General features: G+C 50.0%; 1 protein-coding gene across 1 annotated transcript in view; it reads left to right on the top strand.

Annotated features, from left to right (window-relative positions):
• Positions 1-26246, top strand: part of HIP1 (huntingtin interacting protein 1) — a 181850-nt gene that overhangs the window by 71640 nt on the left and 83964 nt on the right. Inside the window, exon 2 of the mRNA XM_029945726.1 lies at positions 23422-23485. Coding sequence (XP_029801586.1) covers positions 23422-23485 — 64 coding nt within the window. The remainder of the gene's footprint in view (positions 1-23421; positions 23486-26246) is intronic.

The raw sequence follows: 26246 nt of genomic DNA, 5'->3' as shown, positions 1-26246 counted from the left end.
CTTTCTTTTTTTATAATTTTTTTTAATGTTTATTTTTGAGAGAAAGAGACATAGAGTGTGAGTGGGGGAGGCTCAGAGAGGGAGACACAGAATCAGAAGCAGGCTCCAGGCTCTAAGCTGTCAGCACAGAGCCTGATGTTGGGCTCAAACCCACAAACGGTGAGATCATGACCTGAGCTGAAGTCGGCCACTTAACCGACTGAGCCACCCAAGGGCCCGAATTCTGGGCCCTTTCTACGGCAGTTTTTGTCTGCCTTTTGATTTCTCAGCTCCTGAGGGGACACGGCCATGAGTGCATTGGCCTCTGATGCTGTGGTCCAGTGAGGCTCCGGCTTCTGTGCTTTGGGCACATTTCAGTATCACAGAGCTGTCTGTGGCCTTCAGCAGCTACAGTGAGGAGACAGGTAATCCATTCAAGTGTTTAACCTGCGCTTTTTTTTTTTTTTTTTCAGAAAATATGTAATGGTGTAAAGAAATAAAGATGAAGTACACTTCCAGCATCCAAAACTTCTGCTAACAATTTGGTAGAGATCCTTAGACTTTTTCTGTGTGTGTGTGTGTGTGTGTATGTGTGCACGCGCACGTGCACGTACATACACACTAGGTTACACCATATAAAAGTGGTGCTTGTATAAGTCAAAAATGGCCAAACTTTCACTTGATTCAACCAAATAGCATATACACAGTAGGTACACCCATATTTAAACAAAATGGGACTATCCAGTAAGAAGGTTTATAAACTTAGCGTCCTCTGTATGTTGAATCTGGAACCTGTGTATCAGAATGACCAAGGTCATGGGTCCTTAGGGTACAAATTCCGTCTCCACCACTTACTCCTGGGCAGGTTCCTGAGCCGGGGTTTTCCGTGGGGATGATCACAGTGCTCTCTACCTGGGGTGGGGTGAGGGCAGAGGACTTAACCTCTGTGTATGCAATTATTCCCAAGTCTCTGGAGAAGTAGAGATGATGTGTTACTTCACTGTAATCAGTACACTGTTACCCGACATTTAGCCATGTCCATTTCCCACCGTGACATCCCTGTACACGCATCGAAGAGTGACTCTCTTCTCACTTCTTTACACTCAAAATACTTGGGCTTTAGGGTTTTAGCTTTTTTATTGAGAAATGTATTGGATTGGATATATAACAGTGTGTAACTTTAAGGCATACATGTTAATTTCTTCCATGTCTACCTTATAATATGATTGCCATCGTATCCATAATGGTTTTTGTCATTTAAGAATTCTTTTTATTAATGTGTTTCTAGCTGAGTGGTGGGTACAGCGGAAGGTTGCTTGGATTGTTGGATTTTGTGAATGGGGGGTCCCTGGGCCCAGCCTCTTCATTTGCTTTTTTTCTTTATTTTAATTTTAATTTTTAAATTTTATTTGAGAGAGAGTATGAGCAGGGGAGAGGGGCAGAGAGAGAGAGAGAGAGAGAGAGAGAGAGAGAGAGAGAGACTCCTAAGCAGCCTCCATGCTCAGTGCAGAGCCTGATACAGGACGTGGGCCCATAACTCTGGGATCATGACCTGAGCTGAAATCAAGACTTGGATGCTCAACTAACTGACCCACCCAGAAGCTCCTTCATTTGCTTTTCAGTGCTCCAGCAACACATCCCCACACTGGGCACTGGCTCCCACTCCTGTGCCTTGATGCTGGCTTCTCCACCCCACATCCCTGCAGGCCCCTCCTCCGGGCTGGGTGGGCAGTTCTCCCTCCAAGGGAAGCCGCCCCCACGGGCCCTGCAGCCTCCGTCAGATGCCCACCCTCCCTCTTCACTCACCAGTGTCTCCTCTCTAGCTGGCTGTGCACACAGAACACTTACATCTGACTCATCCGTGAGTTAACTTAGCACAGCACTTGACGCATAGGTGCTCAATATATGCTTGGTGGGTGAATTTCGTGAGTGCATAAAGTCATCGCTGACTAAATTCATGGGGGCCAGATCCCAAAAGCCCTGCGTGGAGCAGTTTCCCTGCCTGCAGTGGTGAGCCCCTGGACACCTGGGCATGGTTGGAGCCGTGCTTTAGAAGGAGGGCTCTGGGCATCTGTAGCTACCAGGAGCTAAGGGCCCTTTGGCTGACACCCTCCTTGAACCTCGAGGCTCCTACCATCCCCCACCTTTCCCTAAGGAAGGGCTCCTCTTCACTCCTCAGGGAAACGGAAGTGAGAGTTCTTGGCTACTCTGCTTTCGGAGGAAGTCATATCAGAGCCCCACTGATGATGAAATCCACCTCCGGAATTACCAAACCCCTGCCCCACCACTCCTCCACTTTAGCAAACTGCTCAGCAGCTCTTCCCTAGCTTATTTTGACTCCCTGGATTCTGGGCCAGAAGTATCCATCAGCGCTTCTGCCCACCAGCCAGAACATTCTATGGCCTCCCTGGGGTGACCAGATCCTGCACTGCCCCTCCCTGTCCTTCTCTTTGGCTCTGCCCAGAGATCAGTGATGCCTGTACTTTGGTTGTATGTTAATAAGGACTTCAGTGGGCCGCCTGAGTGGTTCAGTTGGTTCAGCCTCTCACTCTTGATTTTAGCTCAGGTCATCATCTCACAGTCTGTGGAATCGAGCCCTGTGTCAGGCTCTGCACCGCTGACAGTGCAGAACCTGCTTGAGATTGTCTCTCTCTCTCTCTCTCTCTCTCTTTCTCTCTCTCTTTCTCTCTCTCTCTCTCTCTGCCCTTGCTCTGCCTCCACTCTCTCTTTCTCAAAAGAAGGAAATAAACTTTAAAAATATAAGGACTTGATTTCTGGAGGCTGGAGTTTGACAAGGACCTGTGTGTTCTCTCAGTGGAAGTGAGTCTGACTTGTCCTTCCCAGGCCTGGAAGGGGAGCTGGGATCAGGGAGGTTGCACCTGGAGCAAGATTTTGGCTGAAATCCTGGCTCTGCTACTTACCAGCCGGGTCATCTAGCCAGGCATCCCCACAGCTAGCTGGGCAGGCCCCTTAACTGTTCCGAGACTCTATTTCCCCATCTCTTCAGTGCAGTTAGCAGTCCTGCTGTGGCCACAGGGTTAAATGACATCATGTGTGCAAATGAGTCTGGGATCTATTACAGGCCAGGAGAGGTTAATGGAATTAGAGAATCAGAGCTTGAACCACAATGAGGTAGAGACCATTCAGTCCAGAGTTTCAGATAAGGAAATTTGAGATCCAAAGGTTGTGGTGGGGGGTGGGGGCGGAGTGGAAGGAAGTTGAGAGAAGAATTGAGAGGGAATCTGGACATTCTGCCTTATGCTTCCTCTGCCCCCCACCCCCACCGCGCTCCCCACCAACACACGCATCTGCCAAAGCAAGCCCCAATTTCATGTCTCCTTCCTGAAAGGCCTCATTGAAGAAGAAGAGTACGGAAGTGCCCAAGTGTATCAGTATTGATTCTATGGAGATCCAAGCAGTTCCAAAGCTGGAAGGCAGTGGGAAGGAGGGGACCAGTTAGTGTGAGAAACGAGGAAAGGATGGGGGAGAATTGGCCCCGGGGAAGAGGAGGCAGAGAGGAGTGGCTTCACTTCTTGCTTCAAGCTTCTGTGTGATGGGCCTTCAGTGCCCCTAGTCCAGGCAGCCCCCCACTTTCCTAGGTAACACTTCTGCCTTCTCCTCCCCTGCCTTCACTCTCAGCTCCTGACCTTGCTTCCTGTTTCAACTATGAAGTCTAGATGCCATGCCCAGAACGCTTGCACAAACCCCCACCAGCTGTCTGCCAACACCTATGTCCATACTCTGTGACTTGGGTCCGTGCCTGACAGGGTGGCCAGCCCCTCCTGTGCATGAGACCCCTTCCCCCTCCCAGTGACGCTACTCCAGTCCTTCCCCTCAAACCCATACAAACGTGTTATGATTTCTCCCATTTAAAACAAGGAAACCTGTGGGACGCCTGGGTAGCTCAGTCAGTTAAGTGTCTGACTTCTGCTCAGGTCTCAGTCTCAAAGTTCCTGGGTTCAAGCCCCGTGTCAGGCTCTGTGCTGACAGCTCAGAGCCTGGAGCCTGCTTCTGATTCTGTGTCTCCCTCTCTCTGCCCCCTCTCCTGCTTGTGTTCAGAGAGAGAACACAAAATAAATAAACGTTAAAAAATAAATAAATAAAACCAGGACACCTGGACCCCACTTCCATCTGTCTCAGCCCTCCGGCTGGAAGGAACCCTTTCTCCTCTTTCTGAGTTCCCCTTTCAGGCTCTGCCCCCTTCTACTCTCCCAGAAAGCCCTACTAAAGGTCACCATGATGTCCATCCTGGTGGTCAGTCTTCAGCTCTCATCTGCTTGATCTGTTGACAGCTTTCACAACTGATCAACCCCTGTTGAAAATACATCCCAGGGTCCCTGGGTAGCTCAGTCAGTTAAGTGTCTGACTTCAGCTCAGGTCTCGGTCTCAAAGTTCCTGGGTTCAAGCCCCGCATCAGGCTCTGTGCTGACAGCTCAGAGCCTGGAGCCCGCTTTGGATTCTGTGTCTCCCTCTCTCTCTGCCCCTCCCCTGCTTGCGCTCTGTCTCTCTCTCTCTGTCTCTCAGAAATAAATAAACATTCAAAAAAAAAAAGAAGAAGAAGAAGAAACTACATCTCTTTTTGTGCCTTCCAAGGTGCCATGCTTCCAGTTTTCCTTCCTCGTGGCTGCTGCTTTTCTGTTTCTACTCCTCAATCCCTTGTACCTCTTTCTTGAATGTCGGGTGTCCTCAGCCTGTCCCTAGATGTCTCATCTGCACTCACTCCTTGGTGATCCTATCCAGCGTTAAATCCCATCTATATGTGGATGGGCACCAAATCGATTGATTGATCTAGCTCAAACCCCTTCCAAATTCCAGGTTTGCGCCTCACCCCACCTCCCCGGATCAGTTAGAGTTCCATTTGGTACCTGATGGGCATCTCATTGTAACATGCCTCCAAACCAAGGTTCCTGTCTGCCCCAGACCCGTTCTTCCTTAGGTTCTCTGTCTTGTTGATGGCAACTCCACCCCGCACATCATTGCTGGCATACAGTCACCATGCCACTCTTGACTCCTTCCTTCCTCACACCCCAAATCCAAGTCATCAGCAAACCCCATCAGCATTACCTTCAAAATATATCCAAAACTCCTGAAGTCAAGACTATGCCGTATGCTAACTAACTTGAATTTAAATTATATATATATATATATATATATATACACACACACACACACACACACATACACACACATATATATATATATATATATACATATATATATATATATATATATATACAGATTCATCCACATCTCAGCACGTGCATGGTGACCAGCCTGCTTGGGCCCCCATCATCTCTGGCCTGAACTAATTCAGCATCTCACCTGCTCTCCCTGATTCCCTGCTTGTCAGCACAGCAGCCCGAGAGGGGGTTCCCCGAGAACAGGAGTCTGATCACATCACCCTTTGCCCCAAACCTCCCAGGGGCTCCCGTCTCACTGAGAATGAAGGCTGGTCCTTGCCGGGCCCCACGTGACCCTCTGTGGTTCAGCCTCTCCCACTTCTGACCTCCAGGCTCCAGCCACACTTAACCTCCCACCTGCCAGGTAGGTTCTGATCGGAACCCTTCCCCCAGGTGTCTCTCAGGCTTGCTTCCTCACCACCCTCTGTCACCCAGTACAGACTTCCCTGGTGACCCTGGGTGAGGTCATGACACCTGCCTAGTATGCCCCAGCTCTGTTCTTAGCCCTATAGCACCTGTCACCCCTCAGACACCATAGATCATATTTATTTGTTCACCGTCAACGCTGTCTTCCACTCGAATATAAGATCCACAGGGCAGGGATGGGTCGTTTTTGGTGCATGACCACAGTGCCCAGCATGTGGTAGGCCTTTAGGACATATGTGTTGAACGAATGAGTGAGTGTGTAAAGGATTTGAAGCAGCTGCTCCTTGAGTTTAGGGAAGACTGGAAGAGCTACGGACGGTCCGTAAGCATCTGCTAACCACGATCAGGTGAAATAGAGAGAGGGTGCCGGAGAGCTCGGCTGGGCATCTTTTAGAAGAAAGTAGCTGTCGATCCATGTGGGGCCAGGAGTATAGCTGGCCAGACTTGGGGAGGGGAGCCTTTTCCTGAGCCTTATGTAACAGATGTGGTTTTGTATAAATCACACTTCTGTAAATGGAATCCTATTTTAAATGTACTAGCAGAGACTGCTATTTAAAGGAATCTGATGCCAAATTCTTTTGTGTAATGAATCATCTCCTAATGTGTCCTTAGTGTCAATTCATATTTTTCCCCCCAAAAATGTGTATTGACTTCAACCAAAGTCTGCCTGTCTGAGGTGAGGAAACCTTCATGTTCCATTTTCCCTCTGTCCTGGCCGTTCTCTGTCTCTCTGTTCTCATTCTTCCCCCTGCTTCATTTCTGCCTTTCCTTTGGCTGAGGTTTATTTTTTTCCCCTTAGACTCTGACATAGAACGTTCTTCTGTAGCATGACCAGAATTAAAGAGTATGAGGGGCGCTTGGGTGGCTCAGTCTTAAGTTAAGCGGCTGCCTTTGGCTCAGGTCATAATCTCATGGTTCATGAGTTCGAGCCCCGCGTCAGGCTCTGTGCTGACATCTCAGAGCCTGGAGCCTGCTTCTGATTCTGTGTTTCCTTCTCTCTCTGCCCTTGCCCTGCTCAGGTTGTCTCTCTCTTTCTGTCTCTCTCAAAAATAAAAAAATAAAATAAAAATAAACATTAAGAGTACAATGCGTACCTGGGTGGCTCAGTCAGTTGAACATCCAACTCTTGATTTCAACTCAGATCATGATCCCAGGGTCTTGGGATTGAGCCCCTTGTTGGGCTCCATGCCAACCGTGGAGCCTCCCTAAGATTCTCTTTCTCTCTGCCCCTCTCCCCAGATTGTGCTCTCTTTCTCTCTAAATTTTTTTTTCTGTTCTTTTTTATTTATTTTTGAGAGACAGAGAGAGACAGCATGAACAGGGGAGGGTCAGAGAGAGAGGGAGACACAGAATCCAAAACAGGCTCCAGGCTCTGAGCTAGCTGTCAGCACAGAGCCCGACGCGGGGCTCAAACCCACGAACCGTGAGATCATGACCTGAGCCGGAGCCGGATGCCCAACCGACTGAGCTACCCAGGCGCCCCTCTCTTTCTCTCTAAAAGAAGGAAGGAAGGAAGGAAAGAAAGAATGTGGACCAGTGGCCCCTCCCAGACCAAATGAATCCAGTCTGGGGTGGAGCAGAGGAGTCTGTTAGGGGTGTGTGAACCTGTATTGGAGGTTCAGGATTAAATCCTCAGGTGATATTCATGCACAGCTGAGTGTGGGAACCACTGACCAAAGAAACAATCGTGTGCTATTTGCTGCTCTCACATCCGAGCTCACCCTCTGCAGGACTGGTGAGGCTAAATGGACATCCACTTTGGGGTTTTGCAGGCGGCCAGTGTGAATCTGGCTGTAGACTGTTCTAGAACTGGCTGGAGATCAGGCCTCAGGAATACCCCCTCTCAGTGCATCACCCACACTGCTAATATCTTAGATGTGAGCAAGGTCCTGTGGCCACCCTGCCCGGTGGAGTTCTGCCCTAGTGCTCTCCAGAGTTTTGCAACGAACTTGGGCTTCCCAGCCCTGCCGCGGGGTCTCTGTTTCCCTTCAAACCAGAATACGTCTCTGAGAGAACACAACTGTGTGTTTAAGAGTTTGGTGGAAAGTGTGGGAACATCCAAGACCAGAACCTACTTCCTAAAAATAGTGGAAGGTTGAATCATTTAGAGGTTATTTGGCCTAGGGTCAGGTTTCCACTCTGGATTTTCTGAGAAATTTTTCCTTTTGGTTCTCATCCAACTAAATGATCATAACATCTGCTAGTAGGCCAGGTTGGACTTTTTATAAGACAAGAGAAATCTACCTTTAAGATAATGAAGGTGTTGAGGCACCTGGGTAGCTCAGTCGGTTGAGCATCTGACTCATGATTTCAACTCAGGTCATGATCTCACAGCTCGTGGGTTCAAGCCTCGCATTGGGCTCTGTGCTGACAGTGTGGAGCCTGCTTGGGATTCTCTGTCTCCCTCTCATTTAGGTCTAGGACACAGAACATATGCCTGACAGAGAAGGGTGGGTGTCAGCCCTGCTGTGAGGCTTGACCTTTCCAAGCCCATTTGTTTATGAAGTGTGCCCTGCCTCCTTCCCCGAGTGTTCTCAGCATCAGTAGGACAGTGGATTCGAAAGCTCTTGGAAGCTGGGAAGGACTAAGCAAAAATTGGAAATGCTTATTTCCATTATCATTCAGGCAAACCTGGTATTTACACAGGAGTGAGCCAAGCAGGTAAATTGGGAATGTTTAAAGTTACAGAATTATTTGGTAGACTCAAGAACCATATTGTCTTTCGTTACAAATTGTGTTCATGGGGATGGCTGGGTGGCTCAGTCGGTTGAGCACCAGGCTTCGGCTCAGGTCATGATCTCACGGTTCGTGAGTTTGAGCCTCGCATCAGCGCAAAGCCCACTTTGGATTCTCTGTCCTCCCCCTCTCTACCCCTCCCCCGCTTGCGCTCTCTCCAAAATAAACAAACATTAAAAACTAAACTGTGTTCATGAAGATCGGATCACAGTTGTGTGAAGACTGCCCTCTGAAGCGAGAAATGAAGCTGAAGAATTGAGCGGGGAGGGGACCCTGGAGTCGAATTGGAGAGTTTGGACCGTAGAAGGTCAGGAGCCACCCTAGAGTCCTCAGCTGGGAGGAACACATGAGGAGTCACTCCTGAGGCTTTATTATTTGGGTCCGTTTGTGGTGGAGACTACAGGTGGGGGACCAGTTATATAGCGAAATGGGCATTAGATGGGGGGAGGCGTGTGGTAGAAATAGAACCAAAACTAGAGATCTGAGAGAGAAGTGGCAGGCTTTGGCACGTCTGGTTATGGCAAGTGTTTCCTGGCTCATTCACGTGACAGACCGGACAGAGCTCTGAAGGACACAGAGCAGGGAATGAATGGGTTGTTTTTATGCCCAGGGACCCCCTGTCAGCCAGGCACCACCTCCCCCTTGGGTCTTGAGATAGCGGGAGAAACGTTGCTCTGTGTTACTGAAAGAGACGAGACAAAACCGGCCTCACAGAAAGCTGGGGTGGAGGGTGCAGGGGAGGGGAGGAGAGGAAGCTGGCAATGCTGGTGGTTTGGGGAGAGGCGCAGCACAGGGTTTCCGCTCTTAGACAGCAGCTGTCTCTCTGGAAGGCAAGGGGCGCCTTGAAAGGCCACTCCAGCCTGGCCGGTGGACAGCGAGCCATCAGGACGCATCGGACAAGGCTGCCCAAGGCTTGACTGTGTGGGCAGACTTGCCTAGAAAGTGACCGTGACTTTCACGTGTTCTCCGGTGCAAAATGCCTGGTGAACAGGGGCATTTCAATTTCAGTTGCATTGGAAGAACCAATGCTTCCTCTGTGGCAAGAGAAGCAGAACTATAGCAGAGGGGTGCTGTTCCAAAGCCACGGCCACCTGCAGGTGCGCAGAGGGGAGACGGGCCATGAGACTCACTGCCTTCGTACCTAACCCTCACGTCCTGCCTCCCACGGTCTTCTAGGTGGTGCCCCCACCCAGGGTTGTTAAGGAAGGAGACAATGGTTTTATGGAAATAAGGGGGAATCTCATGAGAAACCAGGCTGCACAAGTCCATGGGCATGGGATTGTAGGTCGGTGGATGCAAGTACAAATACTATGGCGATTTTTGCCCAAGGATATGACAGGTGACCTGGCAGAAGGGGACTCTTGGGCAGTAGCAGTTATAAATGAAGGCAATAAGACTAGAACCATGGAGGTGACAGAAAACTGAGTGTGTCGGCTTCTCCAGGTTGGAAGGGGCAAGGTGGGGTCCCCTGCCTTTCTGTCATCAGTTACCCCCATGCCAAGTAGTCTGATTTGGAGAAGTTCTGGGGAACTTTGGGGACACAGGACGGCCGGGGTGAGGGGCTCCTAGGGTGGTGACAGAGGAACCAAGAATAGGAGGAGACAGGATGACCTGGGAAGGTCTCCCAGAGGTTTGCAAGCGTGGAGAGGGGCCTTCTAGGAGGGAGTTTGGGCTCTCGCTTTGTCCCTTTCTTTGTGCCTTGGAATAAGAGGCGCCTTGGGACTAGTAACGAGGGGCAGATGGGAGAGGAGTCTTGTGTAGAAAGAGAGCGTGCTCTTCTCAGGATCCGCGAGCATCCTGGATGGATTTCAGAGAAGGACGGATGGGTACAGGCATCCCCTGGAGGTTTGCAGGTTCGCTTCCAGACCCCCACGGTCAGGCAAATATCGCAAGAAAGCGGGGTCAAATGAGGTTTTTGTTTTCCCACTGCACATGAAGGCTACATCTGCATTGTGCTGTAGTCTGTTAAGTGTGCAATAGCGTCATGTCAAAAAACAAAATGTATATACCTTAATTAAAAATACTTCGTTAAAAAAAATGCTACCCATCACCTAAGCTTTCAGCTAGTCATCATCACTGACCACAGCTCACCACAACCCATAATAATGTTTTCGTTGTTTAGTTTGAAATATTGCAAGGTTCACCAAAACGTGACCAGAGACGTGGAGTGAGCAAATAAATGCTATTGGGAAAATGGTGCTGATGCAGCGTCTCCACAAACCATCCATTTGTAAAACAAACAAACAAAAACCCAAAAAACAAAAGCAGCATCTGTGATGCAGTAAAGCAAAGTGCAGTAAATCAGGGCATGCCCGTATTGGTGTCTGGCAAAAGAGATGGTTTTGGCAGCCCCTCTGCTCTCATTCTGGAGAGATCCTGTGCCTGTGTGTTCTCCTCATCCGTATGAGCCTGTCTGGGGAAGAAGGAACCTTGGAGCCACCATTCCAATGGGAGCACGTTGGGAAGGCCTGGGGGGAAGGACAGTGGTGAGGAGCAGGCGCCGAGACCCCACCCCTGAACCCCGGGGCCCTGGGAAGGAGGGACATTCATTTTGTCTTGGCTGCTTCTGCCTCTGCCTCCCATCCTCTCCTCCACATGCAGACTTTTGCCTCCATCACTGACCTCCGGCGGCTCTTGCCCAGGTCACCAGTGATGTCATCTGCAGTGGCTAATTCTCGGTCCTCACCCACCTGCCCCTGCAACACTCTTTGACACACTCTCTTCACCAAGAGGGTGACCCCCACCCCTGGGTTCCCGTCCTGCTTCACTTGGCTGTTTTTTTCTGTCTCCTTCTCCAGTTTTCCCATTCCTCCCAGAATTCCACGCCCAGCTCCTCCCGAGCCTCCCAAGCTCAGAAGGCTTAGGGTCCCTCGAAGACCACCGATAGCTCAACACCAGCAGCCCAGGCCAAGCATCTGTGTCACCTTCCAAAGTCTCCTCGTCCACCTCCTGCTAAACCTGCTTTTTTTAATCTTTGTCTACTGAAATATAATGTAGATGCCACAGAAGTCACCCTTGTTGGTGTACAGTTTTGTGAGTTTTGACACGCTCATGCACATAGGTAAACTCCACACAATGGAGACTGAGGATAGGATCACCCCCCCAAATCTTGTCTCTTTGTAACCACCCCTTCCTCCACCTCCAGTCCCTGGCAACCAGTGACCTGCTTTTTTTTTTATTCCTATAATTCTAACTTCTCCAGAATATCCTATAAATGGAATCATGCAGTTTGTGGCCTTTTGAGTCTGGCTTCTGTCACTTGGCATTCATACTTTGAAGATTCACCCATGTCGTTGGCATGAATCAGTAGTTTGTTCCCTTTTATTGCTTCCTGTGGTGGGGCTGTACTGTAGCTTGCGTATTCATCCCCAAGTTCAAGGACGTTGAAACTGTTTCCAGTTTGGAGGATGATGGACACAGAACACAGCTTCTCTTGGTGCTCACTGCCGAGCTGCGTCAGATCCCTGAGGACCTCCACTTCCCAAGTGCTGGGAATTGAGATATTTAAAGACCTCTGTACCCTTTCTTGCCCGTCCCTACTTCCTGCCACCCCTCGCCCTGATATCTGTTCTTATCTGACCTTGTGTGGTTCTCCATCATCATTGGTTTCCTTTGCATGCGCCCACATTATCCGTATTCATCTTAGATGGGGCGCCCAGGGCTGCATGCCATATTCGGTGCCCGGCAGGATGTCTGGCACATGGGATGAATCGGTACTCCCAAATGCGGTTGAAAGCCGTAAAACCAAGGACTGGCTCTCGTTCTTGGTCATTTAATTCTTTTGATGCAGCTCAAAATGAACTTTGCTTCTTGAATTTCCTGTTATTACAGTGGCCACGTCATACTGTTAAACTCAGCTAAGTTACCGGGAACTCACTGGGCACTTACTGTCTGACCACGTGCAATGGGTTCTGGGCATACTCTGTTCCATTGCTTATCACCTATGGTCATACCTTTCTACTGTCATTCAAACACATGTGCACTGGCTCCAGACATTGCTTAGATCTGGCTCTGTGCCTCCTGTATACCCTCAGTAGTAAACGTGGGCGAGAGCACAAGTCCAGGGCGCCAGCACACCGTACCCCGAGGTGATGGTAGCCAATAATCAGCACCTGCGGGCAGGGACAGCTGCCCTCCTGGATCTTCCTGTGTAACCCAGGGACTGGCAAGCTTTTCCAGCAAAGGGCTAGACAGTAAACTTCTGGCTTTGTGGCCAGATGCTGTTGCTTCCCCCTCTCGCCTTAAAAATGTCACCCCCCCACTTCCTACTCTCCCCTTAAAAATGTCAAAACCAACCTTCGCTCACAGACCGCACACAAGGAGGCTGTAGATTCAGCTGGTCGTTAGTGGTTTGCAACCCCGATATTCTATAGTTCCTCATCCTTGTCTACGAGATGTTGTAAGAAACTTTGTGAAATGCCTTGATCCTCGAAACTCAGACACACACTGCGTCTGCTTGATTTTTCTGAAATGTTGCCTTAGAGTCTAGAAGGCACATCACCTTGGCTTCCTCTAGCTCACTCAGCACCGGAGACCCTCTGACAGCCTCCTAACTCACCTTGGGTTTTCCCTTTCAATGCTCTTTCTGCCTTTTTCAGTTCAAAGATCCTTCTGGGCAGAAAAGACAGAGGCAAAATAGGAGTTTATCATCCACAGTGCACCACGGACAGAGAGCAGTGTGCCCATCCTGTCTTGTTCTTTTTGCGTTTTGTGTGATAAGATAGCCCTTTTGGGTAGCCTCCACATTTTCTGGAAGCTTCATCTCATTTTTGGCTTTTTCTTTCTGGTACCACTCATCCGTCTGTGCCACTCATAGACGTAGGCATAAGTAGGTTGCATAAGTAGCTTGCACACCCAAACTGGTTAATTTTTTTTTCATAAAGCATTGCTGCAATTGCACAGAGAAGAGGGAAGGAAAGAACAGGAAGACGAAGGAGGACGGTCCTTATCTCCCTACAAACGGTTAACTCTTGGATGGCAAGGTCTCCTCTCTTCCACCTTGTGCTGTCCAGCAGTGCCTCGCTCCATGCCCCACACCCAGGCAGCTGGTCCAGGAGTACAGAATGCTCACCCCAATCTGCGGAAGGCCCATCCGGGCTTGCAAAGCTCAGTCCGACTGCCTAGCAGCAGCCCTGCCCTATGTCTAATAGGTATTCACTCAAGATCACAATTCCTTGGTGTTTTCCACTTTTTTAAAAAAGTGTTTCTTACACAAAACACCAAATTCACCATCTTAGCCAATTTAAGTTGCATAATTGAGTAGCGTGGTGCAACCATTGCCACTATCTAGGTTCAGAACGTTTTCAGCACCCCAGAAGGAAACCCCATCCCCATGAGCCACTGCCCATCCCCTGCTCCTACCCCAACCTGGCAACCAGCAACCTGCCCCCTGTCCCTGTGGGTTCACCAGTTCTGGACATGTCCTAGAAATGGAATTCTACAGCATGTGATATCGTGTCTGGCTTCTTGACTTAGCGTGATGTTTCTGAGGTTCATCCACACTCCTTTGTGTGGATGTGTGTTTTGATTGTGGTAAAACACACATAACATAAAATGTCCTATCTTAACCACTTTTAAGGGCCCAGTTCAGCGGCATTAAGTGCATTCACACTTGCGCACCTGTCCTCACCATCCATCTCCAGAATGTTTTCATCTTCCCAAACTGAGATCAATCTCCACTGAAGACTACCTCCCCATGCCCCCTTCCTCTGAGCCCCCACCATTCTGCCTCTGTCTCTTCCAATTTGACTACTTGAAGTAGCTCCTATATGTGGAATCCAACAGTATCCCTCTTTCTGTGTCCTACTAACTTCACCGAGCATCATACCCTCAGGTTCATTCACACTGTAGTGTGTGGCAGGACTTCCAATCCTTTTGAGGCTGAATAATATTCTGTCATGTAAAGAGACCATGTCTTAATTCTCCATTTCTCTGTGCACGAACACTTGTGTTGCCTCCACAAGGGTTTTCTACTTCCAAGCACTGGTTTCCTGCTGCACAGTCCTGGCCACCCTCCTCCCAACTCGGGTTTGTACACCTTGCCAATTGCAGAAGTAATTGACATTTAAAAAATCTTGTCAGCTTGCTTACTGTCTTCCCTTCCAGATGACAAGACTGCAGAACAGCGCCTTTCTTTCAGCTAAGTCCTCTGAAATCGGTGTGACCCAGACAGCTCAGTTACTCCCTACCTATCTTGAACCCAGAGTAGGTGGCTGGGGGCTTCATAGAATGGGAGGAAGGGGGAGATGTGGCTCTAATTTCAGTAGCCCCCAGGTTGTGATGCAGAGATGGCACACAAAATACTGAAAAGAAAATTAAAAAAAAAGACTGTCTTAGTCTGTCTGGGATGCCATGATAAAGTACCACAGACTGAGTGGCTTAAGTAACAGGAATTTATTTTTCAGAGTTCTGAAGATTAGGTGTCAGCTGATTCAGATCCCTGGAGAGGGCTCTTCCTGCAACTTGTAGACGGCTGCCTTCTTGTTCTGTCCTCACATGGTTGAGAGAAAGCACGTATGCTCTGGTCTCTCTCTCTCTCGCTTTCTTTAAATGTTTTATTTATTTTTGAGAAAGAGAGAGGAAGTTGGGAAGGGTCAGAGAGAAAGGAGGGCAGAGGATCCAAGCAGGCTCTACACAGACAGCAGTGAGCCTGATGTGGGGCTTAAGCTCACAAACTGAGATCATGCCCTGAGCCAAAGTCAGACACTTAACTGACTGAGTCACCCAGGCGCCCCTATAAGGGCACTAATTTCATTACGAGGGCCCCATCCTCATGAGTTCACATAACCCTAATCACCTTCTAAAAGCCCCCATCTCCAGATACAATCACATTGGAGGTTAGGACTTCAACTAATGGATTTGGGGGCGGAGGGGGGGGGCACATGATTCTGCGAATACCTTTTATCAAAACATGGACATGAGTGGAAGTATTTAGCTATATGGAGCCTAGCTAAGTACTGAAGGATAGTAAGAATGAATAGCTGGATATCATTAGTTAGGGCAGCTTCTATGTAAATATCAGCAAGATATTTTTTTTTAAAGAGAAAGGGCAATGGAGTCGTGAGGGAGGGGCAGAAGGTTGGGGGGAAAGGGAGAGAGATTGAGAATTCAAAGCAGGAGCCCGACATGGAGCTCAATCCCACCACCCCAGGATCATGACCTGAGCTGAAACCAAGAGTCCGACGCTCAACCAACTGAGCCACCGAGGTGCCCCCCCAGCAAGATTTTTGACTTAGGAACTGGGATGAACTTGGAGGAAGGAGAAAATGGAGCGACCTAGACAGGAGAGGAGGGTACACATGGTATGGGGCACTGACAAGGTCTGCTTGGAGAGGACTGAGCAGAAAAGGCCTTCATCCATCAGTTCATCCGAGTACCAGGCACAGTGTGTACTCACAGGAGGAAGGGCCGGACAACATGGTCTCTGCCCTCGTGGAGATCGCTGGCAAGTGGGGACAGACACCAAGCAAATGAACCAACAAGGGAATTTTAGGTTGTGATAAGAACCTCTACAGGAAATAACTGGGTGGTTGAGTCTTGGTAAAGAGATACTGCAGGGCAAGGGGCGGGGAGATGCCCTAGATTAGGCAGGATGCCTAGGAGGTGACATTTGAACAGCCTGGAGAGGGAAGAAAAGCCAGCCTTGCAGATGAGAGGAAGATGCTTCCTTCTGCATAAAGAACATCAGAGACAGAAAGACTCAGAAACGTTGGAGCGAAAAAAGGCAGCAGTGTGGTTGGACCAGGAGCTAATGCGTGTGCCCAGCCGGGTGGGCTACACAAGAGTATGGACTTGGTTACGTGTGCACATGCTGATCGCCTCTGAGCAGGCATGTGATCTCAGCACGGTTCCCTCAGTCTGGTTGCTGGGTACAGAGCAGGTCCATTTGGGACCCTGTTTCAGTGACCCAGTGGGGACATCCTAGTGGTCTGGGCTTCAGAGGAGACCGAGGAGTGGAGAGAGGCAGAGGGGCCGGGGATGGGAAGGACCGTATAATTGTTGGCTGGATGGAAACTCAGAGACAGAGGTTCATGAAGGAGGACTTGGACCGGTGGTCATGCTGGCGGAAGTTGGGAGTGCAAAGTCATAGGCTTAGTTGAGATCATTAAGGAGGGAGTACAAGTGGCTAGAGATCTGGGGACGAGCCACCAAAGAAACCAGGGTACCAGGCATCAGGGGTGGAAGCGAGGCAGGCAGGTGGACGGCACTGACTGGCCATTGGGCTGCTGCGTGCTGCTGACAGCCGCACAGTGCACAGTGCGGGGAGCCGGACTGGGCGGGAATCCCGGCCCCACATGCTGTTGCCTGTGCTACATTGGACAACTTGACTCGGAAAACGCGGGGTCAGATTCCCAGCCTTTCTGGGCTGAAGGGGAGGATCAGAAGCAAATCTCCTGACTGCAGTGCCAGGTGGCAGCTCTGCTGCTGCTGATCTGCTGACAACAATGACGACTGCATTACTATTACTTCTGATCCAGAGGAGATTTAAAAAGACTTGAGTGGGATTCCAGAGCAGTCTCAGTGCTCAAGGCACCCAGCGTGGAGGGCCACGTTTCATCTTCTGCACCTCAATTGTCCTTCCCCCAGGCTCTCATGACCTCACCTGGGTTCTGAACCCTGCAGCCCTCGCTCAGGCTCCACGCCCCGGCCATGAACTTGAGCTGTGCCCACCTTTCCCATGACTGCTGCAGTGCCCTCCTGTGCTCCGTGCGTCCCTGGTGTCTTACACTCCTTGCCCGTCGCCAGCCTAGTCCTCCTCAGGTGGGGCTGACTGCCCAGAGGGCCCCTTTTGGCCTCTCAGCATTGAGCACTAGGGAAGAAGGTTCTCCCAGCCCTGTGTTGGCTGAGCCTCGCTCATGGAGGCCATTGCAGGGATCCAGGCTGGTTTGGGGGAAGGATGAGACCTGAGAGCAACTTGGAATTGTTAAAAGGGCCCTTCTTCTGGTCTGTTTCCCTCAGGCTCCAAAACAGAGGAGGGGAAGCACACTGTAAGGTGTCACCAGCACCCAGCCCGCCCCCAGACCACTGGCGGTCACCAGCTGTGCCTTTGCTCAGCCACCTGCACCCCGCATGCTCTTGGCATTTATCTTCCCTGCCTGCCTTCTATCTCACTTTCTGTTTTCCCCTTCTGCTGCCTCGCCTGGTCTCACATTTCTATCCGCGTGGCCCCAGGTAGGGGCCCCTCTGTCCCTTGCTTCAGGACATGCCGCCCCAAACCTGCCACATCCTCTCTGCCTGGCCTTGCCACAGAACCTTTGCAAGCCAGCCCAGCCCTGGCAGCCCAAGCGCGGGGTCCCTTCCAGGAGCTGCGTGCGTGGCTGGACAGTGCCCGGCTGGCCCCAATGAGCTGAGCCTGGACCCTACTTCCCCCAAGAGCAAGGCCCCACGGTTTTCCATTGGCTGCAGCCTGGAACGGAGGAAGGGGCTGGGGGACGAGGAGGGCTCGCTTCACAAGGGCTGATTTGAATCCTGCTTTCCCTGTGCCAGAGAGTTAGATCTAACTATAGGAAATCTCTCTAATACCTACTAGGTTGCATATTGGGAAATTTAACCCATTTTTCCAGTCTGTGGAAAGCATTTGGATTCTGATTCTGTGTTCCTGATGTGGAGGACCATGTCAAGTATGGGGATTGCGACTCAGAGGCTGAGCTAGGGAGCCTTATTGCAAAGTGTGGTTTTCAGCTCACCACTCACTAGCAGAGTGGCCTTGGGCAATCTACTTGGCCTTGGTCTCATTGTCTGTGAAATGGAGGTGGTTAATACTAATACTCACCTGCTTGGAGGCTAGGTTAGGAGATTTTAATGAGATAATTAATACAAAATGCCTATTATTAGCACAGGGCCTGGTAGCAAACACTCATTAGCTGTCATTATCTTGATGATTATAACCACTGCTATTGCTGGTTCACTTCCTCCTCCTTTTTAAAAAGGGCTGTTTCTCACCCCAAACCCTCCTGGCCTCGTCCTCAGTTTATAGGGTCCCCTTAGCCTGAGACAGACCGCCTCTGCGCCCCACGTACCTGTCTGTACTCAAAACCTCTGCAGCATCTTTTTTTTTTTAATTTATTTTTGAGAGACAGAGCGCAAGGGAGGGAGAGAGAGGAGGGGGAAGGGCAGAGAGATAGGGTGAGAGAGAGAGAGAGAAAGAGAGAGAGAGAGAGAGAGAGAATCCCAAGCAGGCTCCGCACGGCCAGCACAAAGTCTGACACAGGGCTTGAACCCACAAACCATGAGCTCATGACCTAAGCCAAAATCAAGAGTCCGGCTTCCAACCTACTGAGCTGCCCAGGTGCCCCCGTCCCTATAGCATCTTTGATGCTCCCCCTGCTGTGTGCCTGGTACCTGGGAGGTCCTGTTGGCCAGTCCTATTGAAGTTCACTTTAGAACCCACCTTCCATTGGGCTCTTTGTATTCTAATTTCTATCGTTTTGGCTAAGGCTTTACTCCTTCCTTCTGTTGTCACTAGTTTCCTCCTACACCTCCCCACCTCCAGACTGCTTGTTCTTCTGCTTGTGGCCAGCACACCACTGCTGCCCCTTCCCGCAGTCTCAGAAGCCCACTGGCCTTGGGCACCCAGAACCACCTCCCTCTCTGGCTCCACCCCTCCCCACCTTGCCCCCATTCTGCCCTCCAGCCACTTAGCTCCAGGCCCAGCTGCCTGTCCTCTGTGACCCTGACCTAGACAGCCCCTCCGCAGTCCAGACCTGTCATGATGGCTCAGGGCTGGGATCCAGCTGACCAAGATCTGAACTGAACAGAATGACCTCGGGTAGGTTCCCCTGAGTTTGAATGAAGCATGAATGAGAGAAGTAGGTAACTTGCAGGGATAATTACAGCACGTGGGACTGTTATGCCCAAGTTTCAATATCGTCCCCAAAAACCAGAGACTGCCAGGGAGACCGAGTCACGCATGCAGAAGCAAAGGGCTTTATTATTATTACGGGGCTCGGGCTCGGGCTCAGGCTCGGGCTCACAGACTTCACCAGCACAGTGGATCCATGCTGAGCACCCCGAACAAAGGTGGGTAGGGCTTTTTATGGGGTTTAGGAAGGGGGAGTTACAGGAAATTGTGACACAGGTACAGTGATCCAATCACTATCGCCTATCATTATTGGCAGTTACTTTAACCATTATACATTGTTACTTTTGGTGGGACCCAATCACAACATTTAGAGTATTGACCAATTACAGAGTGGACCCAGGACCCTCAGGTAGGGCATGACTAGCTTTAAGCAATAAGAGATTATCGATAGCTTCTATCTCTAGGCCTGCCCTTGGAAACGTTAAGGGTGTTAGCTGGCCTTTCCTGATTGGGCGTTACAAGGGTGGTCCCTCCTGCCTTGGGCCATGTGTGCCCTTTTATTGTCTAATGATTCTGAGAAACTGACACCTAGGCCTTCAATGTCAGAGGGGAAACTTGAAGACTGTCATGGAGTCAGTTTGATTCAGACCTGCATCCTTACAGGACAGGTCACCACCTTCTTCCCCTAAGAGGTGTCTTTCTGGAGCACTGTTGTGATTTCTGGGGGCTTCTGCCTCCTGTCAGTGTTTAGAGCACAGAACATTTTAGGTGTGCAGCCAATACACAAATACATACAGGGCCACGTGATATATTATTTTAAGGGAATTTTAAGGTGTTGGATTTTCTTATTTTTGCAAGCAAGATTCATGTGACCATAGCTTGGGCAATTGGTCAGTACAGTGTAAAGAAGTATTTGTGGGGGCGCCTGGGTGGCTCTGTCAGTTAAGTGTCTGACTCTTGGTTTTGGCTCAACTCGTGATCTCACGGTTTGTGGGTTCAAGCCCTGCATCAGCCTCTGTGCTAGCATTGCGGAGCCTGCTTGGAATTCTCTCTCTGCCTCTGTCTCTCTGCTGCTTCTCTGCCCTCTCTCTCAAAATAAATAAAATTAAAAAAAAATTAAAACACTTAGAAGAAAATGTAGGAGTCTACCAGGATAATCCAGGGGGAGGAAAAACCTTAAGTATGTGCAGAAGCCGTCAAAGTTGAGGTGAGTATATTTATCTGTGTAAGGCAGTCGGGGCGCCTGGGTAGCTCAGGTCGTTGAGCGTCTGACTTTGGCTCAGGTCATGATCTCATGGTCCATGAGCTTTGGGCCCTACTTTGGGCTCTGTGCTGACAGCTTGGAGCCAGGAGCCTGCTTGGGATTCTGTATCTCCTTCTCTCCCTGTTCCCTCCTGCTTGCACTCTGTCTCTGTCTCTCTCAAAAATAAATACACAGGGGTGCCTGGGTGGCTCATCGGTTAAGCGTCTGGCTTTGGCTCAGGTCATGATCTCATGGTTCGTGGGTTCGAGCCCCGTGTCAGGCTCTGTGCTGTCGCTAGCTCAGAGCCTGGGGTCTGTCTTCACATCCTGTGTCTTCCTCTCTCTCTGACCCTCCCCTGCCCACTCTGTCTCTCAAAAATAAATAAAAAGCATAAAAATAAATAAATAAATACACATTAAAAAAATAAAAAACAAACTATGCAAGGCAGTCAGCAACCTATAAGATCTAATAGATGGAGGCAGAGATGAGAGGAAAGAAAGAGACCAAGTTATGGAGCCAAGAAGGCCTTTATTGGGATCTGCGATTCCCAGGTGAGGTTCCGTGACTCTGAAGCGGGGAGTCAGGGAAGTTGCGCCTGGTACAGGAGGGGCGAGGTATTTTATGGGTGAAAGACTTCCAGTCCGGTCCTGGGAGGGCAGACCACCAAATAAGGGCGCTTTAGGGATGTGGCAGGATGGGATAGGTTGCCTCCTCTGTCAGGGTGATGGGAAGCTGGGGCTCCATGATTGGCTGTTTTCAAACTGGCGCGGAACATTCCAGGTCTGCAGGCGAGGGGTGGGGGGTCGTCGGTGCACGGTGTTTTTCCAACCCACAGCAAAATGACCGCTCGGTCACCATGCCAAGGTGACTCCCAAGGTGACTCTTACACAACCCATGAGTGCATATAAGGAAATACTCAGCTCACCAGTGGTCAATGAAGTACAAAACAGAGTCACAAGGAAACGTCACCATATCCATAAGACCAGCAAAACTGGGAATGGTGAGGATGCTTTTGTTCACTGTCAGTGGAGATGTGAACCATTAGGGCCTTTGCAGAATGCAACATGGCAAGCGTATTTGGATCCTGATTAGAAGAAATGCTAGAAAGTTTTCTTATTTAGACACAACAAGGAAATCTGAACACCTAACCATTTGATGATATTAAGGAATTATCCTTAATTTTTTTTCATGTTTATTTATTTGTGTGTGTGACAGAGAGAGAGAGAGAGAGAGAGAACAGGAGAGGGGCAGAGAGAGGGAGACAGGATCCAAAGTGGGCTCCACGCTGACAGCAGAGACTCTACCCTCACAACCCTGCAAGACCATGACCTGAGCCAAAGTCAAGACACTCAACCAACTGAGCCACCCAGGCGCCCCATCCTTAAAAGTTTTAATTTTTAAATAGTCATTTTTTTTTCCTTAAGTGGTTCACCCTGAACTATTTGCTAGTGAAATGATATAATGCCTGGGATTTTACTTCAGATAATCCAGAGAGCAAGGGCAATAGTGGCTGATGGGAGAAAGCCAGGGTCAGCACACTTAACAGGCACCGGCCAAATCCAGACCACTGCCTGGTTTTGTTCATGAAGTTTTATTGGAACAGCCGCACTCATTAGATTATGTATTTGTTTAGTATGTCTGAGGCTCCTTTTGCACTCCAACTTCTGCAAAATTGAGGACTTTGAGCAGAGAGCCATGTGGTCTGCAAAGCCTAAAATACCCACTAACTGGCCCTTACAGAAAATGTTTGTGACCCCTTGTCCATAAGGAAGCCGGTTCGGCTGCAAGTTCATAAAGGTTGACACTTGGGCTGTGTGAGCCTTGGTTAGATAAGTCTAACTGTTTGTCTGTGTTTGGATCTTTCTATAATGGCAAGTTAAAAAAAAAAAAATCACACTTTGGTCCAGTGTATCCCAGTCCTAGAAGTCTACCCATTGGGCATGAAAGCATCAACATATATAAGCACATTCACTAAAACGGTTTACAGTGGTTAAAAAAGTTTTGGATTGCCTACCAGCACGGGAATGCCCCTATAAATCATGCCCACCCACACTGTGGAATATTATACTGTTTCTTTAAAGAATGAGCTAGAATTTTACCATGCCGCTTGGAGACTTTTTCATGAGATGTTTTCAACTGAGAAAAGCAAGATGTTGGAAAGTCTGTGCTTAGTGATCCCATTTCTATAGGGCAGTGGCAGAATTAAGTCGTTTGGTAGGTACGTGTGTGTGTGTGTGTGTGTGTGTGTGTGTGTGTGAGAGAGAGAGAGAGAGAGAAAGAGAGAGATACATCACATGTTAGCGTGGCTTGGGGTCAAATGCCAACTATGGGAAAGAAGCACAGCAAAACAGAAAAAGGAAAAAGCCTGTACTTAAGCAGCCTCCATAATAGGATCCCGTTTAGGTCCTTCTATAAGTCATATTCGTATGTACACACGATCTGCTAAATTCCAAAGGGAGTTAACGGTTTTTAGCACAACTGGAAAGGAGGGTGTATTGCTAATGCCCTATCAGTAGGGAAATAAAAGGGAATTTGGTCAGGGTTGGAAGATGCCCAGGAGTGGGAAAACGAGAAATGAGAGTGACCGCCGGCTAAGGAAGGCTCCATGGAAGGTTCTGGCGGTGAGAGAGGGGTGGCTGGGTGGCCTTTGGGCCACGGCCGCTCCCTGAGCTCAGCGCCTCTTCCTCCTGCTCCCGGAGAAATAATGTTTCCCTGGGGGATGAAAAGCATCCCTTTGTGCAGGCTTTAATTGCCATGCTGTTGTGTCAAGGGGATGAGTGGCAGGCGGGCACAGCAGCTGGGCACAGCCAATGCCAGGCGGCAGAGCCCTCTGCCTTAGGACAGCCTGAGCCAGCTGGTCTGGGACCATTGCCCACCTCTGCCCCCCCACGCTCCCACCCCTGCGACCCGGACCCTGGGCCAGAGGGGTCCTCAGAGCCCTGGGGAGGAGTCAATGGAGGGAGAGAAAGGGGTGGGGCGCCTGGGAGGGTCTCAGACGCTCTAGAAGCTTATTCATCTCAGCCTCCTTTCCCCTCCCCCTCCCTCTTGTTTTTCAGACTGTCAGCATCAATAAGGCCATTAATACGCAGGAAGTGGCTGTAAAGGAAAAACACGCCAGAAATATCCTTTTGGATGTTGCTTGAAGACCAACCCCAAGGCGGGTCAAATTGTGGGGACTGAGGGTAGGACGAGGCGTCCTTGCTCAGCTGCAGGAAGGGAACCCCCACACTTGCCAGGCCTCCTGCAGGGTTTGAGCAGCCTCGGTGGGCAGCAGGTGGCCTTCGAGACCACAGCTCATCAGGGCGAAGGGACCCAAGGACCCTGCCCGCCTAGGACTTGAGCTTCTCAGAACTGCCAAGTCCCTTAACATTACTTTCCTTTAAGAGTTTCTTGGGCCACAGGAGTGATTTTTCACCTGTGTCCTCAAAGCACTTGTGTCTCCTGCACTTGCACACTGACCCCCCCCCACACACACACATACGTGGGAACATGATTGTCCCCGCTTCTGTAGTATGAAACCCAAGCCAAAGGTCTCGGCTGCGCTGGTCAGCCTTACGGAAGCACAGGGGCTCGACCATGGAAATAAAAGCCACCTGTGTGAGCCGATTCACCGCCTCCCCACCCCCCCACCCCCCGCCCAGAGGCCTCAGGGGAGAAGACAAGGATCTCAAAGCAGCTCAGGGGGCTGGTGACTTCGAGGTTCTCACCAATTGCATCTCCTGAACCCCAGGCCTAGTTAGGACCTGGGCCACCAGCCTCGTGGGTGGGTCGTGGTTTGAGAGGGAAGTGCAGGCAGCATTCTGGGTGATGGGTCCCTTGGGATCTGCCCTTGAGGTACAGAGACCAAGAGCTGGTCAAAGGTCAAAGGCAAGGTTGCCGAGGTGTGTGCTGCTCGGGGCCAGCAGAGACCGGCCTTCCATCTGGAACAAACAACTCCTTCGTGCCTGGGTCCAGCGTGGTGGCCGGGACACAGCCAGTCAGTTCATCTTGAAGCTGTCCACCTCAGCCCCATAAGGGGGCCCAGAGGCCCCGCACTGCCAGTCTGATGCCCCTTGCCTGTCAGCCCCCTGGGAAGTGTTGCTAAAAGCATGGACTGCTCTCTACTGGTGGAAAAGCAGCGTGCCTTTTGTGGGAAGACACTTTGGTTGGATTTAGGGCTTTGCTGCAGGATGGGGGCTCTAGAACTTGGCCCCAGAACACCAGAAGCCTGGCTCAACGGTGAGCCTACTGAGACCTTGTAGACCTTGCCCTTTTGAATCCCCAGAAAGGCACAGTCCCCTGGCTCTACTGAGTCAAGAAAAGCCTTCATTATAAGTGGCCCAACTGCTGCCCCCGACCTGCTAGGAATACTGATCAGTCCAATTGAGATAGGAAATAAGAGAGAGACAGTTTTCAGAGGCCAGTGTGCTCCAGATGGGGACCTGGCAGGGCCGCATCACACCCTCCCAGGAAGTGTGGCTAGAGTGATGGAAGGGACACCAGCAGTCTGTCTTGCTCTGGGGCCACGAGTAGGTCCAGCGGGGCCTCCGTGACCCTTCATCCCCTTGTCTGTCAAACCAAAGACTTGGCCAAAGAAAATTTGAAACGTCTAATGTTCCAGCTGAAACTGTGAGTCTCTCTGTTTCACCATTTCTAAGAGGTGGATAAATGTTGAAAGGGTAACTCCCTACAGTAGGGTTTCTAAGCCTAAAGATATCACACGACCTTTATTCTTTATTGATTTTTTTTAAAAAGACTGTCAGCTACCCTCAAGAACAGTTGAATAAGCATTTGAAAGTCTGACGTCAGAAAAGCCGTTCAGACAACCATTTATCCTTAGGTGTCTGATTGCCCCCTGCCCCCCACCCGTCCAGAACATGGTATCCGCTCCTAGAGGGCTGGTGACTGAGTCTTTTTTTATATCCCTGAGTGCCTTTTTTTTTTTTTAATGTTTTATTTATTTTTGAGAGAGAGAGTGAGCAAGGGAGGGTCAGAGAGAGAGGGAGACAGAATCTGAAGACAGGCTCCAGGCTCTAACCTAGCTGTCAGCACAGAGCCCGACTTGGGGCTCAAACCCACAAACCATGAGATCATGACCTGAGCCGAAGTTGGACACTTAGCCGACTGAGCCACCCAGGCCCCTCTATCCCTGAGTGCCTTTTATAGTGCCTGACACTCAATGGGTGTGTTAAAATGCTTATGAAATCAAAGGACAGAAAGATCTGCTTTCTTCTTTCAAAGTCAAGGTGCCAGGCTAGCTCTCTGCACCCACTCTGGCTTCTGCTTCGGTGCACTGCTCTCCGGTCACGTCATCACAGTCTGCCGTGAGAGGGGCTGGGAGCTGTCCACCTCTCCATCTAGCCCGAGGGGGCTGTGCTTTAGGGGAAACTGTAGTTATTGCAGAAACCACTCTAAGACCAGAAGCTGACGTCAGCTTCTTAGACCCAGAAGTCTGTGTTCAAGCTCGTCCCCTCTGGAAATGCAAATTTCAGTCTAGGGATGGAACTTTATGATACCTTTCCAGCCCAGAAGCAAAACAACATGTGTTCTGGATGAGTCTTGTCATTCCCTGACCTGAGGCAAGTCTTTCTGGCTGCTTACCTGACCTTGACAAAGAAGCCTGTGGTTCTGGTGAAAGACCTGCACTGGGGTCTGTTGGTGCCTAGCAATTGGGTGTGTGAGGCCTATTTAAGCGAACAATTAGGAAGAGTGGACACCCCCTACTCAGCCCAATGGGGCTCACTTATTACAGAGACCTGGGGTGACTAATGGACGTTTATTACACGGAAATGGCTGGCAGTCCGTAGGTGCATTTGGAATTGGGCCTTGCGTGGAAGCGGCCCCAGGATTCCACATGCAGAGAATTTAAGGTATCGGGAGGGGAATACATCCCTGAATGAGG

Source organism: Suricata suricatta, chromosome 8, assembly GCF_006229205.1.
Source record: "Suricata suricatta isolate VVHF042 chromosome 8, meerkat_22Aug2017_6uvM2_HiC, whole genome shotgun sequence".
NCBI lineage: Eukaryota > Metazoa > Chordata > Mammalia > Carnivora > Herpestidae > Suricata > Suricata suricatta.
Note: the sequence above shows the minus strand (reverse complement) of the source record. Positions and strands in the feature narration are given on the sequence as shown.